The sequence below is a fragment of the Dromaius novaehollandiae genome, chromosome 23 (assembly GCF_036370855.1).
Source record: "Dromaius novaehollandiae isolate bDroNov1 chromosome 23, bDroNov1.hap1, whole genome shotgun sequence".
Taxonomy (NCBI): domain Eukaryota; kingdom Metazoa; phylum Chordata; class Aves; order Casuariiformes; family Dromaiidae; genus Dromaius; species Dromaius novaehollandiae.
Window position 1 is genome coordinate 5,422,866 of NC_088120.1, and position 18,329 is coordinate 5,441,194.

At 42.4% G+C, this 18,329-nt stretch overlaps 1 protein-coding gene and 3 non-coding genes across 10 annotated transcripts in view; all 4 read left to right on the top strand.

The window, feature by feature from the left end:
• Nucleotides 1-18,329, top strand: part of PUM1 (pumilio RNA binding family member 1) — a 75,860-nt gene that overhangs the window by 38,319 nt on the left and 19,212 nt on the right. For 4 of the 7 annotated variants that reach the window (XM_064524935.1, XM_064524940.1, XM_064524934.1 and 1 more), the window contains exons 8-13: nucleotides 3,299-3,392; nucleotides 4,812-4,928; nucleotides 10,621-10,772; nucleotides 14,462-14,600; nucleotides 16,234-16,377; nucleotides 17,067-17,363. In XM_064524935.1, the coding sequence (XP_064381005.1) occupies nucleotides 3,299-3,392; nucleotides 4,812-4,928; nucleotides 10,621-10,772; nucleotides 14,462-14,600; nucleotides 16,234-16,377; nucleotides 17,067-17,363 (943 nt within the window). The remainder of the gene's footprint in view (nucleotides 1-3,298; nucleotides 3,393-4,811; nucleotides 4,929-10,620; nucleotides 10,773-14,461; nucleotides 14,601-16,233; nucleotides 16,378-17,066; nucleotides 17,364-18,329) is intronic. The other 3 variants (XM_064524938.1, XM_064524939.1, XM_064524937.1) reach the window with 2 other exon arrangements.
• Nucleotides 3,623-3,708, top strand: LOC112981239 (small nucleolar RNA SNORD103/SNORD85). The gene has a single exon (XR_003258661.2). It is a non-coding gene; the product is annotated as a small nucleolar RNA SNORD103/SNORD85 (small nucleolar RNA).
• On the top strand, nucleotides 8,314-8,398 carry LOC112981238 (small nucleolar RNA SNORD103/SNORD85). The gene has a single exon (XR_003258660.1). It is a non-coding gene; the product is annotated as a small nucleolar RNA SNORD103/SNORD85 (small nucleolar RNA).
• Nucleotides 16,450-16,538, top strand: LOC112981229 (small nucleolar RNA SNORD103/SNORD85). The gene has a single exon (XR_003258652.1). It is a non-coding gene; the product is annotated as a small nucleolar RNA SNORD103/SNORD85 (small nucleolar RNA).

An 18,329-nucleotide genomic window follows, 5' to 3' on the forward strand; every position in this document is an offset into this window, starting at 1 on the left:
CATTGGTATGAAGTTTAACCTTTATTTAATGCACAGTAGGCTTCCAAATAAGTTGACAAAAAGCTTTTAATGGGGTTTGTACTTTTTGCTTCTCTGTATTTCTTGGAATATAGGTCGCTGCTGTCAGCAGATGGAGACAGTGCATTGAGGCCTTAATAACGCTCCTTAAATATGTAGGGTTGATGATTCCCAGAGCCCGCCTGGCGTATGCGCTTATCTGGCTAAGTAAAGCCTGAAATTCTGCTTGGGGTTAGCTGGCTCCACCTCCTTTTGTATGCTCCAAAAAATCCACCGTTGCAAAAAGTTTTAGCCATTCGCACCGAATATCTTCTGGGTAAATTCATTCTGGAGTCTTGGTTTACAGGCTTTTGGAAAGTGTCTTTTAGGGCAGCCAGAGGGAGAGGTCGCTCATTGAGTCAGTGGCTAAAATATCCACGTTTACCTGCCCTTTCTTTGGAAGAGAAGCTCCTGGTTAAAGACTTGAGAGGAGGTCTCCTGCAGACGGAAGGAATCCGACCTTTCCTCAGTGTAAATGGCTGCATGTTTTTTCCTTGCATGTAGTTTTGAAGAGATTCAAGAATATGGGCTGTGGAAGTAACCAGAATGAAGTTGGAGCTAAGTTTTTAGGTTTCTTTGCATTCACAGGGGGAGGATTTTAGGGTGCGGACATAGATACTCTTGCTGATATTTTTTCTTCAGCAGATGAAAGGGCTCTGAACAACCACTGTGCTCCTTCTTGCTCTTCTTTCTTCCCTTCTGCCTCTCCAAGATCATCAAATGCAAGCCTTTAACATCAAGCTAATGATTGTTAGATTCTGTGACGCAGATGACATCGGGTTTCAAGATGATTGTGCCTGTTTTTCCATCAAAACTGTCCTGGCCAAAGCAGATTTGGAGAATCTGTGGGAAGTCGCTTCTGAAAAGCAGTCACAGAAATGTCACCTCTGGAGATTCCTGCTGGGTTTACATGCTGATCACACCGTTATCCACGCTCGCTGCACTTCATACCTTCTGGAACTGCATTTTCAAACTTGTTTACAAGCCAGACGGGTCACCTTGAGCCTATTCTGTTACAGCTTGTTACACCAGCTGTAATTTTAAGAAAGGAGCATCCTTTCAATCTCCCGACTTGAGTCTTTAGGTGAACTCTAGTGGCTGTTGACACAAGACGTTTGCAGAGCTTCTTGGGTACTGTGGCTCGATTTCAGCAAAAGAAAGATGTGCAAAGCTTGTGTTTGGTACCTGGACGTCAAATTTAGCAGCAGTCAGCTGTGCTCGCGAGAGGGGGAGAGGGCAGGCAGACAGCAAAAACAACAACAGCAGCAGGTGAAATGCGCCTGCTTTGAGTAGCGTACTCTTTTTTTCTTTTTTCTTTTTTTTTGCTAGCACCTGCATTTTAAAAAAGGATCACTGAGATGCAGTTGGGAAGCATGGATGTCGTCACACATGTGAACTGAGCAGAAGAAAAGGTATTTGCAGGGAAGATTAGCATGTTTTCTGCCCTTAAGGTAGACAACAAATCTGGCAGTTTCCTCTGCTACTTACCTTAGCAGAACGCAATTTAGCAGACTGGAAAAACCGATCCTGCAGTGCAAAAGAATATGAAAACTAAAGGTTTTGGTGCAGTGTTTGCAGCTGAAAAAAGCTAAAATAGTTGATCACTGAATTCAGTAGAAAAATAAACAGCAAGAACAAGGGTGGCTCTTCTAGAGGTATCTCCACCCAGCATTGGAGTAGGGGGTTGTTTTTGTTTTGTTGCTGTCATTAGTACTTGCTGGATATGCAGAGGGCCCCCAGCATCTTAAGGGGTTAATTATTTGGGGAAAACACATAGTTATGACTGTATTTTTAGCACTTTGCAAGATCAGCAGTCCATCTTCTAACTGTTGAGTTTCTGGATCTCAGATCTGATGCTGAACTCCTACATGTTGTTTCTCCTCTCGAACCTCTAAAAAGAGAAGAAAATAGATGATGTAGGCTGTCTCCTATCTTTTTTTGATGTTTGCTATCTAAACAGCACAGTTGCTCATCCTGCTTTTAGGAGAACCAAATCCAATTTTTAGCTCTAAGAAGACACATTTTCGAAATGGTTCTGTGATGGTGGTAGGTTTCTGCCCAGAATTTGGGCAGAATTAATATTGCTTCTTCTGACACCTGAAGTAGCTTGGTTGTGTTGTCCTCTTTCAGGTCTTGGACAGTGCTAATGGATGTGAAAATTGTAGAGCATTCTAGCCCATACTTTTCAAGTGAATTAGGAGAGAAAACATTTATTACAGCAGTTCATGCAGTGGTTCACACTTTGAAAATAATGGCTTTTAAAAGTAAGAGGGGTTGCTTGGGGAGATTTTTGAAGTTGCTATTCAGCGTGTATATTCTTAAATGTTTTAACTGGTGCTGAGTGAAGATGAGCCAAAGTTTTGACTTGGGGAATGAGTTGCATTTGCTTACATCTAGTCTAGCCCAGAAAGGTAGGAAATAAGCTTAGTAGGGATCTGGATGAATAGGAAAAAATCTAAGTAAAAATACTCTTTCTTTAAAGACTAATGTAGTTTTGATTTTCCTTGTTGAGAATGGCTGTTCTCAATAATACTGCACTTTGCTCCCAAAGATTATCGCGAGCTCTAAGCTGGGCAAACTTATCTATGCTTTGGATGAGTTAACCAAAAAGTCCTGGGGTCTGGTTTTTGTCTGTGGTCAAAGAAGAATCTACACTCCTTTCCTGGATTTGCATAGATGATATTGGAGACAAAAGGCAACCAGGTAAAGAAAGCGTTGTCCTGGGCGTCATAAACTCCTGCGTCTGGAGTACTTCTGAAGCTGTCTCGAGGGTATCATCTCTCCCGTTCCTAGTTTTACAGTCTGCCTGCTGTCTCACTTGCCATTTTGGAGCATCTGTGAAAATAGCATGGGTAGCCTGGGGATCTACCTGCGTTTCGACCTGGAAGTGGTTGTGTGAGCAACTAGTGATCCCCAGGCTGCAGTTAGGGGATGCGTTTGAGCAGGAGTTGGAAAAAAGGGTTCTCGGGCGTTGTGTAATAGCAGAAGAGTGCTTTGGGGTTTGGGAGGAAAACCCTGGCTGTGGTTTAGCTGTACATTCAAGATAATTTTTTCAGGTGGATTAACGTGAGCAGTTGATTTCAAAGGGGTTTTCTTTAATGTCCTGAGATTTTTCCCGTTAAAGAGGAGTGTCTGTAGTTGCAAAAATGCATCTAGTGTAAAGGAACTGCTTTAAAAGGAAGCAAGAGAATGCTTTTCTGATGCACGAGTAAAGAACCATATTTTTTTTTTGTCCCTTTAGCTGTTCCAAAGACCGAACGCACTTGCTGTTCAGCAGCTAACAGCAGCGCAGCAGCAGCAGTATGCATTGGCAGCTGCCCACCAGCCTCACATAGGTAAGTCTTGAACTTAATGAATTGCATTTGATTAGACTTCTCCTTTTAGTCCTCAGAATATCTTGGGAAATGGCAAGGGAAAAAGGATTGCTAGACTTTAGAGAATCCTCGCTGTGTTCTTGCAACCGGTGAGTAATTGGCACACAAGTGGAAGTATACTGTTTGAAGATTTACTTGAAAAATTCTGGAGATATCTTGTTGCCCGCTTTAAAAGCTGTAGAGCATTCGTGTCTGGCAGGAATGACACTCTTGCCCTGGCTGAGAATGCTGTTCAGTAATGAGAACGTTTTGAAGTGCTTGCTTGCTCTGAGTCAGACATGAATTAGGGTAAGTAGCACAGTGAAGTGAGGGGAAAATGTGCAGTTCGGTGTATGCCTGAGTGTATTTCCTGTGGTTCAGCTATAAAATTCATTTTTAAATCATAACAATATACAATTTTATGCTTCCTTGATTCTGACTTTAAGTTAAAGATATAATTTATGCTGACACATGGTTCATGTTATTAAAACAGTATGGATTAACTGGGAAGAATGCCCTTAATCTCATCCATAGAAAAACAGGAGAACTGTAGAAAGGCTACGTGTGGATGATGAGAGTAAAAATATTATATTATCTCACAGCTAAAAGTCTTTAGAAAAATTAGTAAATTAAATGGTAGTTCTTCCTACCTAGAAATCCAGTATAAACTTACTGGAACTTTTTCAGCTCTGTGCAGTGCGCTTACATGTTTATTGGAGTTCAGGGATGGACCTGAATTAATATTTGAAAGCTTTTTAACTTAACCTCTTCTCTCCTCCTCTTTCCTTCCCCTCTCCCTCCCCTTTGGCCCCAGTAATTTCTTTGATGAAAATGCTGCTTTGCAGAGGAAGATAATGCCCACACGGCGGTGATAGTAGTCACTCTAAGTGACTGCAATGTTATCCAGACATACCTGAGCTGCTTTCAGACTAATTAATTGGAGTACGGCAACTCACAGTGTAGGGTAAATTGGTTCTTGATTAACTTGCTATAGAAAAAAAAATACAGAAGGATAATAAGCAATTAGCTAAGATTAATACCTAGCTGGTGTTAGTAGCCCCTTAAACAGTAAGGGGGTATCTGCACCGCGGAGATACCTGAGCAGGTATGGGTATTGGGTATGGTCTGTTTTGCAACTTCAGCCTTCCATATGGGCTACTGCATCTGTGGAATTGGATTTCATTCATCTAAATCATATCCTCCATATATTGTTGTAATAAGACTCTGAGGAACGTAACAACTCCTCACTACCTATAGAAGACAACCTGTAAAAACCTTGAAAATACTAAAGCAACGCGAGCATTTGTGTTCCAGTCTGTTTAGTCAGTAGGTTTTCCAGCCAGATTATTGCAGATATTTTGGTAGGGCTGCAGTTCTAGTCAAGTTTGTTTTTACTGACAGGTATGTTTTCAGCAGGTTTAGCTCCTGCTGCCTTTGTACCCAATCCATATATCATCAGTGCCGCTCCACCAGGAACAGATCCGTATGCAGCCGGACTTGCAGCAGCTGCGACCTTAGGTGAGACGCTCTCAGTTGTCTGTGTGTTCAGTGCCATTTCTGTACCTAAACTGTTTTTTGGACTAGGTGATCTCCAGAGGTCCTTTCCAACCTCAACCATTTGGTGATTAAGCCTGCACTGATTGTATTTGTTAAATATTAGTACCTTGTAAGCTTTATGAAGAGATAGTAGTATATCAGTGTAGTGCTGAAACAAAATTTGTCTCAAAAACCCTGTTTTCTCTAGGTTAAATATGATAATTATTGTATAACACTTGTTATGAGTCCTTTTTCTTTTGAGGACAAGAACTAAAATGAAATGAAAAACTTGTAAAGACAAATGTTGTTACATGTTTGTTTTTTTTCTCTTGTAACTGACAGTAGCAAAAGTACCTTTGAAAATACACTTGTTAGAATGGTGTAGGATGTGTTTCCTGCCAGGAAAGTTATGTCTTGTTGCCATTTCGCTTGATTTACTGCAGTGTATCCTGCACATGATACCTTTCCCATTCGCTAGATGTCTCTTAAGAATTTATGCTTTTTAGGCTCTCTGGGTAAAAACATCCAATATCTGCTGTGAAGCTTATACTATGAATATGTAGTTTTCCAGATGGCAGAGCCAAGATGGTGGTTCTTGTCTTCATGTATGATCCTTCTCCCAAACGTTCTTGTATCAATTTTTGAATCTTTCTGACTGTCATAGCCAAGATTGTTGTATCTCGAGATGACAGCTCAGTAAAACAGCTTATCAGACAGTGTGAAGAACACATTGCATGCTGAACTTTTGCTGCATATGTCATAAAGTTCTGTCCTAAGCAGTGAAAACAAAAGAAAAATGTACTCGGGGAATTTATATCCGCACTTCACTTTACTTGAGCCACCTGGAGGTGTCTTCTCAATTTTAAATAGCATCTGTTTAGTTCAGAGTAGCGGTGGGTTTTAGTGCAGGCTCTGCTGTGCTGCCACGTTCCATTTATATGTGTAGCTTGTATACTTAATGCACGCCGTTTCAACTATGGCATAGCTGGTACCGAATCTAAACCATAGCACTTGGGCAGAGTGCTATATTCAGCACAAACACTCAGTGTTGTAGGTTTGGTACGTGACTTTTTGTCATGTTTAACAGCTGTTACATAACCGCTGCTTAGCGTTTAAGCTTTGAGGCTGGTCTAAGGTCAAGCTCTGAAATGGGATTGCAGCAACTGTTACCAGGTTGTATGGCATATTTCTAATGGATCATATGAAAGTATGTTAAGAATCAAGATAATTTTAAGATGTGGGCTTTGGGATTTTTTGGCTGTTGCGAATTTGCTGGCTGTCATGAGTTTGTATGCTGATTGCCTAATAAAAACGAAAGGTAAGCGTAGGTAACAGCATGCTGTTGGCAAACAAATGAGACAGTGATTAAATGGAAGAAAGCCAGGAGCTCGACTACAAGGATGTTTCCAATAGTCCGTGAGTCAATGAACAATCATGTGATGATGAACGTGAAGCAGTGAATGATCATTTTGATGCTTTTAAAGCTAGTGCTCATTCTGTAAGTATTATACTGAAGTTTAGTGGAGCGGGAAGTCAGTGTCTTGATTTCGTAGAAAGACCACATGTATAAACATCTTCTGGACCACTCTTTCCTTTTCCTTAGCGATGTTGAAGCTGCAATTGCCTGAATCTCTGAGGCCATATAAATTTGAACTAGCTAATACACACCCCAGAATACCTAAAGCATCTCAAAACTATGCATCAGAATCCGTGCTCGAGTAACTTTTAATGCTTATGACTTAAAAACAAAAAGAAACGGCGTGTAATCCACTGCAGTGTAGTTATAGTGTTCCAGCTCTGAGCAATGTGAGCTGCTTCATCAATCTTGTCGAGTTTTGGACTGTAAAAGCTAAAAATGGCAATATAACAGCCTTCGCTTCTAGTTGGTGTTTGTTTTAGCAAAGGAATCTTTTCTGTCTAGACGCAAACAATTTGGAAAGTCTTTTTCTAGGTAATAAGAATGAGTGATACACTGGAGAGGTGTGCAACTGCTTCAGCTATTTAGAGTTATGTGTGAACTCCATCGACAGAGGGCCTCCCTGCTTCGTATGGGAGTGCTAAATCGGGAGGACTTGCAGGAGAAGTTAATGAGATGGAAGAGATGAAGTTAGAGTTCTTGCTGGTTTATTGTTTGCCATCTCTCTTAGAAAGCATGGGAATATGCATAATGTATGACTAAGATAATTCTGCCAATTAAGATTGGGCCGTTTTTTCGTGATTATAAGACCATCAGCCTCACGATAATACTTTTGGAAAGAAAAGAGTATTAGTATTTTAAAGAACAGTAAATTTGAATACGAAGGGAAGGGCTTCATAGACTTAGGAAAAATATGCGTGTGTGTTTAGACTGTGGGGAAGATCCTGCTGTCTGTAAGGAGTGCTGTGCAATTACCTTCTCTCATTTTAGAAAGATGTCACTAAAAAAAAAGATATCTTGCCTTTTTTTAAGACAAGTTGGGCAATGGTGATCCCCTCTGAGATGGTATGCTGTCGGTAGAGGCGTTTCTGTCCTTTGTAGGAAAGTGGATGCTGGAATAATCTGGGCAAAGGAGAAATGCAGTGCTCCTAAATTAAAGGTAGAATCTGTTTGGATATATCTGCATTGCTTCTCAAAGCTTGGGTTGCTTTGGAGCCTCATCCACGTGATGCTGATCTGTGCCGTGCTCAGAGTTGGGAGCAGACATGGTTGCACGCACATCCCGCCTTGGACTGGGGTGTCGGGGAGTGCGTGCAGCTGGGTCCCACCCCCGCTGATTTGGGCACAGCATCATGCAAACGTGCTTCTCCTCTTACTCTTCTGGCCCCAGAAACACGTGAGCAGGGTTCACGTGGGGCTGCTCCAGAGCCATCAGGTTCAGCTGTTTCCCACCCCTTCCCACAAAAGACCCTAGTTCATGGATGTCTGTGGTTGCAGTACAGTTAATTCTGAAATGATCCGCTCACAAATTGAGAGTATTTAATTAAAACTGTTTACAACCTTGCATTTTTCTGACATGAGTCTCCAATCTTGGGACACTGTTTACCCTGCTGGTGACAGAGTCCTAGTCCTCGGCAAGAAGCCGGACACGTTTGGTGCCGTTTCTGCAGAGAACAGGTACGGCTTGTGGTTAAAGAGGGTTGAGTGTGAAGGCCGAGATTAAAAGGGAAGATTTTGCTCTGAACACGCTTGCAGATGGGTTTGCTAATGGTTCCTGAAAGGACTATTGTGGGTGTCCGTGGCCAGTGCGTGACAGAGTAGTGGCAATACTTGATTTCAAAGGCGCTAGAACGGCTTTGATTTCTCGTGTGCGTGCGTGTATCTTTAATAAGCGTAAAAGCCAGGGTAGTATCTCCTGAAGTAAAGAAACATTCTGCCTGTTTGCGTAGGCCTGGCAATGACGACCCGCTTGCCCTCCCTGAGAATGCCGTTCGGTAATGAGAGCCTCCCGTGTACTCCGGTGAGCTGAGCCAGGCTTGCAGAAAGAAGGGTGGGCAGCTCTTTTAAGCGCAGCTGCCTGCAAACTTCAAAGACTTTCATCTTGTCTTTTTTTTTTTTTAAAAAAACACTTCAGGCTTTTGCAGATCTGACGAGCAATCTCTAGCTAGGAGAAAGCCATCTAGATATGCCTGTTTGATAATCAGAACCGTGATTAAAATTAACGCGGAGGGATACCCAAACTTTGCCCAGATAAAGGATACTGTGACAATTTCCCCAGTAGCTTCAGGGCAAATGCAGACTGGTTATTTGCCTAAAATGGAGCAAATTCTTCTGTTGAGTGCAGCAGCCTCTTAGCAGTTGGTGTCCGATCTCCGTGGACTGATTATAAACAGGTAATAATCCACTTGATTAGCTGCATGTCCCTAACTGTTTAAGTCAAAAAGGGCAGTATTGTGAGACTGATTCATTCTGCAGGTTGGGATGGGTGGGTTTTTTTAACTGTCATTACCACTGCTCATAAATTCCCAGGTAGTAAGGTATAAAACAAGTGGATGCTACTCAAAGACGTATCTGAATGAGAAAGACAAGTTTCTTTTTCTCATAGACTGTGTGCAGTAAATCTGGCAGGGATGGATTTCTTAGCCGAGCTTCGGTGCGAGATACAAATTTGTCCGTTCATAAAATCCCCAATTGATGGAAATTGCAATGATTAAAAAAACCCACAGAGTGAGAAATAACCGTGTCACATTTGAAATTAAATATGAATGTAAAATTTGAAATGAAATATGAAAAGAATATTTCAAAATATCGTTGAATTTCACCAGCTTCGCAGTATTGATTGTAGGAGCAGTAATTCATACAGGAGAGATCCAGACTGTTGTGCAGTGCATTGCTTTTGCATTGCTTTTGCACTGTGTAGCAGTTCTATCTGAGACAAGTATATGTTATTTTAGAAAGTACTTGCTGGATTTTTTTCCACCTTTGTTGTACCCAGGCTGCAGTCAGCAGTGTCTTTCTGTGTCTCCCTTTTTACTGCCATCCCCCGTTTTTCTTGGAATAGTTCAAGTCTCTTGAGGCCAATGTTCATATTCGTCATGTGTCTTAAGCTTGTTCTCCTTGCAGTGTCTTGCTGACTCAAAGGACACAATTAATAGAAATGCTTAGCTGATTTGGTCAGAACTCAAATACTGTTTCTCTTAAAATAGAAGCTATTTTTACTCTGTTAAAGTATGCATGGTTCAAATTTACTAAATGCTTGTTTGTTCTATGGTCTCAAATACGAGTGTGGGGCTCTACCTTAAACAGACTAGCAAGCTCTAAATTACTCTTGGGGAAGGAAGCTGTGCAACCCTTGGGACAGGGGATGTATCTGAAAAGCTAAGGAAGCAGTACTTCTTTGGAAAGGTCAGCAGAAGAATAAGATACAGAACAGACATACTAAAAATATTACTAGTTTTGCATATGTGTTATTTGTCAGGAAGGACTGCACCGTTCAGTGCAGAGTGCTTATTTCTTCTTCCCTTTATGCCAGTCTTCCCTGGCTAGAATTATTTAAGGATATAGGCTGCTTTCAGCTATTGGCAAATGAGGGTGCAAGCGTCCTGAGACTTGATATAATGCACAGGGAATCTGCAAAAGTTATGCTTTTCTTGTTGCATTCCCCCCCCTCTTAAATATAACCAGCAGTTTGAGGAGGAGGGAATATGAGAAGATATATGATTGCATGGGCTCTTTTATAGTGGCTCACGAATGCGAAGCAGGACCGAGTGGCTAGCAAAATACACTTTACACGTTTGAGAATCAGTGCTGTCCATTTGTGAAGAGTTTTCTTTGCTGCCTGGACAGCTAAACGGTAGATGTTACTGAGCCGTGAGTGTCTCGTCATTAGTTTGAAAGGACTTGTATCTCTCTGTGCTTAAATAAATTTCTTTCTCCAAACTTTTTGTTAGAGATTAAAAAAAAAAAATCTTCCTTTGTTATAAAATAAGGGCTCAACAATAGAAACATGAAATTTCAGCACGATCAATAGTAGCAGGGTTTACCCTCATCTGATAAGGTAATAACAAGGAAAAGAGGAAACTTCAGTCTGACACAAATGGCACAGTCCCTTTGCGATTTGCAAAGGATTTAAAGCAGATCGCCTTAAAATAGGATTTGTTAAATATGACGTGCAAGTATTTTTGGTGACAGTTTGCTGCGTTTGCTGCGTAACGGTTGTCACTACCGAAGTTTACTGAATCCCCTTTGGCATTTTAGGCCCAGCGGTTGTCCCTCACCAGTACTATGGAGTTACTCCTTGGGGAGTTTATCCAGCCAGTCTTTTCCAACAGCAAGCTGCAGCCGCCGCCGCTGCGACTAACTCAGCAAATCAGCAGACCACTCAGCAAACCCAGCAGGGGCAGCAGCAGGTAAGTGGCAAAATGCTTTGCAGGTAAAGCCATTTGCAGAGGAGATAGTTTTGAGGAATCACGCTTTCGAACGGCCGCTTCTGACGCTCGCTTGCAAGCAACAAAAAGGGCCCGTGGCCCTTTTGCAGAAAAGGGAGAAGAACTGTTTTCTGTGCGCTCCATCATTCACGTGCCGTCGTGCAGTTGGAGCGCGTTGCATGGTACGATTGTGGCATTGGGCTCTTTGTTACGGTATTGATCTGAATTTGGCAGCAAGGATGCAGTGGATAGGAGGAAGCTCGTGCATTCTTGCTGCTCCTGACTTGGAAAACCCAGTTTGGATGCTGCTACCGGAACAGCTAAATAGGAAGGTCTTCTTTGATAGGCACAAAAATCTGTGGAAAGCTGTTGCTAACAAATGAAAGGCAGTTTTGGGACAGATTTGCCTGTTTCCTGCTGAAAATAAGGATAGAAATAGTGCAGGACAGGTGTGTTAAAGAGGAGAAACTGCGTGAAAAGTAGAATTAGAAACAATTCACGTCAAAAAGACCCAGCAAAAAAAGCACAATAAATAATGCGGCAGGTGAATTTTATAGACAAGCATGTGATCCTCCTTCACATAAAACGAATGGCCTAACCAGTTTATAAAAACGATGAGCTATGAAGTTGTCATATTGGCAAAAACTTCCTGTTGGTGCAGTAGCAGATATTACCATCTTACAACCTGCTTTCGTAGCCATCACTGTATTTTGAAGGCTGTGGAGAATATGAAAATGTGTGTCAAATCCTAAATGTCAGTGAATGGTATGTTCTCATCTTTAAGATGCTGTTCAGTATAGGACCCTCTTTAACACTAGTCTTCACACACACGCACATGTGAAGGGGAGTCAAAACAACAGCAAAAAGAGTTAGTTTGGCATCCGTGTGAGGACTTTGGGGCAAAAGATGAGTGCAAAAAGAAGACAAAATAAGTTTGCTGGTTTTGTAAGGTCAACTGTGTAGCTGCTTTGCTTTAATCTACATGAGAAAGAAGAGAATTTGACACCTAAAAGAATATTTATGAAGCTTTGCATATGAGCTACTGTTTGCCCCTTTAAGTGTGTTAGAGGTGAATATCCAGACAAGTGTTTGTTTACATGGTATCTGCTTTTTTTAACGAAGAAAACCCAGAACAAAGCAATGAAGGCATCGCTGGGAGGTGATGGAGGGGAAATTTCTCCTTACATACTCCTGTAAATCGTGTGCTTGGTGCGGTTTGCACCCTCTTAGTCCGTTGGCAATAACAAAATGTTGGATTACGTAGCTTGTTCTTTTACTCTTTTGTGGGAAGTTGTGTATCTTCTGATGAATCACAGTGCAATTTCTTGTTCAGTGTGTCTATACTTGGAAAATGCTGAAAGCGTTTAACCTAGTTAAACGACTGACTTTAGTTAAAATAAGCATTTTAAAAGTCTGGTATTTAGTCATAGTTGCGCCTCTTCAATGCAGATGACACAAATGTGAATTCAGTAACTTACTTCAGGAGAAAGCAGAATTGAGAGACAAGAATTAACACGGAACAGTAAGTGTTTTCCTTTGCCATAATGAAAAGCTGCCTTAAACATTTGATAAGGTTGTATGGCAGCGTGAATTGCTAGCTTGCTATTTAAATCAGCATTAAAAAAAATCCAAACTTTCAGACTGCATTGATAGTGAGAGTGAATTATGGGTACTGAATGTATAATGAAGTTAAACGCTAAAAGGGTTAGAGATGCCTAGGCAGCATTGTTTTGCTTCTCGTTCCCATTACAGCCATGGTCGGATCTACACCGCCTTTCTCCTTGCAGAGCTCAGGAAGGCCTGTACAGCGGAAGCTGAGACCTGGACACGGTTTCTGTTAGTGGCTCTGCTGCACAGCCCCAGCTAGGTGGTTTAGTAGAGGACCAGTCCTTGGAAAAAAAAGAAAAAATGCCTTAATGACACTACTGAGCAGCGAGGAGGCTCCTTCTTCACTGCAACGCAAAGCGTTCCTCTCTGGTCCTTGTGCTTTTGAGATGTCAGGCCTTACGGCAGGTAGTAATTGGTATGTGAATTTATTACCTGCTGCCCGGAGAACTGCTAAAGCAACAACAAAAAAAACCCCCAGTGTTTTGTACTATTGTAAGGCCTTTTCAGATAATGAAAGCAATGATGTTTGACACCAGTGGTTCTGGACCAGTGATCAGAAGGAGAACGCTTTGCTCCTTGGCAGAGTTAATGGTCAAACCTCCCCACCTGGCAGGTCACTGGCAGGAGCATATTGAACAGACCTTCTGCACGTGCACCCAGGTAAAACGGAGTAAAGCGTATGATACACTTTTGCTTTGGGCTTTGGCATTCAAACTGGGATTCAAACTCCCCTGTAAATAAGGTATGTGCTGAAAGAGCTTCTGCAAAGGCTATTAAAATAAAAAAATCAATCATCCGTAGCTTTCATAATATTTTTCATTACTTTTATAGCCATAAAGCAGGCACGAGAGGGGTGTGCGTGTGCATTGTTTCTAACGCAAAGCTTTCTTGTGTAAGATGATAAAGTATACATTTTTTTGGATTAAATTTTTCTAAGTGCTGAGGCAAATATTTGGGACATGTAGAGTGATGATTCTGGACAGTTGATTTGTGATGCTTAAAACATCTTAAGAGGGGTGGTACATTTATAAAAATGCCTCCATTTCCCTTCCTGCAGCCTGTCGTCCATCACGTATGTTCTCCACGGTGCACTCGCGCTGTGCGCGCTTGCCAGCCACTGCAGCTTGTGACACCACCTAGGCTGGAAATAAGAGTTCATGTTCCAGCTTTGACAGACATAGCAAATTTAAATATCTATCCCAGAGTTAGCTAACTTCAGTATCCTCACCCAGTCTGTCCCTGCACGGAGTCATTTTTTTTTTCCTTTAAATAGCTTTATTGGGTGACGCATACAATTCTACGGACTTGTTACGATAATACACGCTGAGTACCAAAAGACAGTGTTATTTTTTGTAATAAGTTGACCTCGCGAGTGAGTGCAGACTCTTGCATCACCGCTCAGAGGAAAAGGCTTTTGCAGACAAAGCCCATCGTGGGCAATTACAGGAAAGGTCAGTTTGCCTTCTTCCCTCCTGCGAGCACACGGGCTCAAACTGCAAGAGCTCCATATAAAAGACCATGTGTGTGACCTTTTGTCATTATTTCCAGTGAGTAAGTGTCATGTCACTGGGTCACTGCTTTGCACGTGGGCTGGCAGGTTGGAAAAACCCATGCTACCTTCGGTCATCAGCCCACGGAGCCCAAGTCAGGCGTTCTCATATTTCTGCTTAAGTGGGCTTTACATGATGCTTTTGCGGCAGAGACACCAAACGTTACCTGTAAAGGGACAGATGACTTGCAAACCCTCCTAACAAAGGACGATTATTGAAAGCATGTCGAGAAATGAAGAAGACCAGAAGATGAAACTCTTCCAGAGTATGCTCGGTAAACTTGAGTGGGGAGGTGTTAGTTATATTGGGTCTTCTGCTTTTGTCCACAGTAGTTCAGGCTTTTGGCTGAGAAGGCTGTTTGAGTAAAGGGGAGGGATCATCGCGTACTAGTTGTGACGTAGCTGCCGTTGCGTACCAAAAACTGCTCAACCAGCCTGCTGCTGAGGTTCCTGGAAGCGTCTGGTTGCTGTGGCTGGCACTTAGGTCTCACATGGATGTTCCTGTCTTCTGCAGGTGCTACGTGGAGGAGCCAGTCAGCGTCCGTTGACCCCAAATCAGAACCAGCAGGGACAGCAGACTGATCCTCTGGTGGCTGCTGCCGCCGTCAATTCTGCCCTTGCCTTTGGGCAAGGACTGGCAGCAGGGATGCCAGGTAGGGACCCTGAGCAAGCAGCAACTTCTCCAGAGCCCAGGGAGCATCAAGGAGATCTTGTGACGAGTGTCTGCGTGGTGTCGCATTTGCCTGGCATTCAGCAACGTTCAGTTTTTATGACGGTTTCTCATTTTTAATCTGTGTATGCACGAGGAATTTTGAAGAGGCTGTTAGATGTGAATGTACCTGTCTATGCAGCATTTAGGTTAAACAGGGTTTGGATCCCTGAATTATCACCCGTATTACTGTTCTGGGGGGGGGGGGTTAGTCTTTCTCTTACTCAAAAGAATTGATGGCTGCCATTGAAACATGCTTTCGTTCTGGGGGGGTTAGTCTTTCTCTTACTCAAAAGAATTGATGGCTGCCATTGAAACATGCTTTCAGGTATCTCTGTGGATCACGATAGCTTACGTGATCTTTATTTTAAGACCCCTGGGATGCCTTAGTCCCATTGATTAACTGTCTCTCCATCCCTACAAGGGCTGGACTTTGTAACGGAGTAAGGATTTCCCCTCCCTGGTGTCTTCCAAGCAGGTGATTTAAAAAACAAAATACAACAAACCCCCCCCCCCCCACAAGGTTTAGTATAATTTAGAATTCATCAACAGAGGAGCTGCTGTATCAATCATAGCTGTAGTCCATGAGGGTGGGTGGTAAAAATGCTTTTGACGCACAATATACAGAATTTTATTGTAATTGCAGAGTGCAAAGACGAGTATTTTATTTTTTGAGTAATGGGCAAGTATGTCCTGTTGGTCACATGTAATCAGACATTCTTATTTCAGCCTCAGGTCTCCTCACTGGCAGTGTCATGTGTCTGCTACAGGTTTTGTTATGGCATAAAAAGAATGTTGCTGTATTAGCTACAAAGGGAATGGTAATGTGCATGTTATTTAGTAATTTGTAGTTTTCCGTAATTCCGCATTATTGAGGTTTTGGGGGTTATATTTTCATAATGAGTATTTTTGGAGAACAGCCTCCTCTGCCTGACCCCACTGTGGAAAATATCTTTCTTTTTGCTGTCAGTTGTTTTTTCACTGTCAAGTTGCATCGTTAAGTGCCTAAACAATAGCTATATGTTACTGAAATCCTGATGCTCTGTGCATTTAAAAAAAAAAAAAAAAAGAGAGAATATTTTAATAGAAGTGCATATATTTAAAAATATATACCTTTAAGTCCTCTATCTTGTTTGCTTGTGTGTGCACACTGAACCACTGCAACATACAGTGGCAGAGTTAGTGCAGTATGTTTCATGTACGTGTGAAAGGCACCAGTGCACCCTATACCTCTAGGGGAAAAGAAATAGTACTAAAGCATTTTAAGATCTTTTATAGCTGTAGAACTGTATTCATGCTAAGGACAATGCTGGTGTAATTGGTTCGGAGGAAGAGCATCGCTTCTCTTACTGAAAGCTTTATTAGTGCAAAATTGTAGGTATGAAGGTCGTGAACTGTTAATACAGAAGGGTTTTTTGCTTCATGAGAAGCAGAACTCTTGTCTTTCTTTCCTGCTCTTTTTCCTTTTTCCTTTCTGATTTTCCTTTAAAAATCATACTCATTTTGAGATGATGGATCTGCATGTGCCCTGTGTGCCTTACAACCTCAGCTGTGCATCTCTGCATTTCCTTCTTCAGGTTATCCAGTCCTGGCTCCTGCTGCTTACTACGACCAAACAGGTGCTCTCGTCGTGAACGCCGGGGCGAGGAACGGCCTGGGGGCCCCCGTGCGTCTGGTTGCCCCCGCTCCCGTCATCATCAGCTCCTCCGCAGCGCAAGCGGGTGAGTCCTCCTCCAGCCAGGAGACCCTGCTCCGTCCGTGGCGTGGGAGATGCCACTGGTCCTCCGTGCTCAGCTGGCGATGATGACACACTTGCCCTCACTGAGGTCCCGAGCAGGGATTGTTGCTGAGAACTTTCTCTGTACTCATGGGCTGAGCCTCCAGAAAAGCCTGAGAAGTGGTGTAGAGTAGACTATGTTATTTTGCAAAATTCTTGCCTTTCTTTACTTTAGAACTGGCTGAAAAGCAAAAGTGCTTGGGCTTGATGCTCTTAGCGCTGTGGGGTGGGTTTCATGCATTAATGAGTGATTTTGATTATTTCAGAACTTGTCTTTCATAATTAGATATTGTTAAGTCTGTGGTTGTATTGATTTAAATCTTGGATCTGAGGAGAAAGGGAGCTTTTTTTTTTTTTTTGTTCTCCTCTTTGATCTGCTATGCTCCAGTAATAGAAACAGCAGTAGTAATAACTTGGCATTGTTGGTGTCCGGTGGGTCTGCCCAAGCCTTGCAGAGCATAGGTAGAAAGCCAAGAGAGACTTTGTGCTGGTTTTATGAGTAGGGGAGCCCTTCATCCTGAGAGCAAAAAAGAAAATCTATAGTATATAAAAGGAACCTGCTAGGTTCCACCATCCAAAGTGGATACGAAAATGGATCTTTCAACCTCTGCTTCCAATTACTTCTTCCTACAGCGGTTGCGGCGGCTGCAGCTTCGGCCAACGGTGCAGCCGGCGGCCTGGCGGGAACCACAAACGGACCATTTCGCCCTCTAGGAACTCAGCAGCCTCAGCCCCAGCCCCAGCAGCAGCCCACCAACAACCTGGCATCCAGCTCGTTTTACGGCAACAACTCGCTCAGCAGCAATTCCCAGAGCAGCTCGCTCTTTTCTCAGGGCTCTGCCCAGCCTGCCAACACTTCCCTGGGATTCGGAAGCAGCAGCTCTCTCGGTGCCACGCTGGGGTCCGCGCTGGGAGGTTTCGGAACAGCAGGTACGATTTGGTGGCTTCTGCACGGGGGAAGAGGGAGAGGTGGCAATAGCTATCTGAGGTGAGATGGAAATTTTCCTTGAGGGACTATTTTGGCTTTAAAAACCTGCAGTGCTTTCTGATGAAGCTTTTTCTAGTGGATGGTATGTTAAAAGTAACAAAATAATTAACTTCTTTTTAGACACAGTTGGTGCATTATCAGACAGCCCCTTGTTGGGGCAGATTAGAGTTGATGGCACTGAGGGATAATGGAGAACAAAAATGCTCTAAAAATCAGGTTCTTGAAATAGGGAATTGAATTCTCCTCCTCTAAAAAGTATTTTGAGAAATACAAAATTGACAGAATTGTACCGCAAGCTGAACTTCATTTCCACTCTAAATTTATGGATCTGTAAATCTTTTTTTTTCATGGCTGCTTCAGTTTTATAGATGGTCCAACCTCCTAACTGGTAGAAGAAGCTGGCTACCATACCAAGTTACTGTGCCGCATCGGTTGGTCCTTACTGACTAGCCATGTTGAGCATTTGCCCAAAATAGGTGGAAGTTTATGGCTTTTTCGTGAGGTGTTAAACAACTTCTGATTTCCTCACCTTTACTTGCATATGCTTGATGGAGACGCTGAACTATCAAGACATTGGTTCCTGAGCGGTAACTGCCAGCGCGCTAACCCTAACCTCAGAATAATGGCTAAGCAGCTTTATCATCTGAAGTGGTTTCCATGCTTTACTCTGAGAATTGTTTTGCTTACGATATAAGCAAGTCACTTTGGCTGCAAGAAAAAATTACATACGTGGTTTATCTTGATTTTTTTGTTAGGCAGTTGGAGACAAAGATTTTTCAGAATAAAACTAAACCAGAAGGATGTCTCTGGGTTGTTTCTTTCTTTTTCTTTCTTTCCTTCTTTTTCTTTCTTTTTCTTTCTTTCCTTCTTTTTCTTTCTTTTTCTTTCTTTCCTTCTTTTTCTTTCTT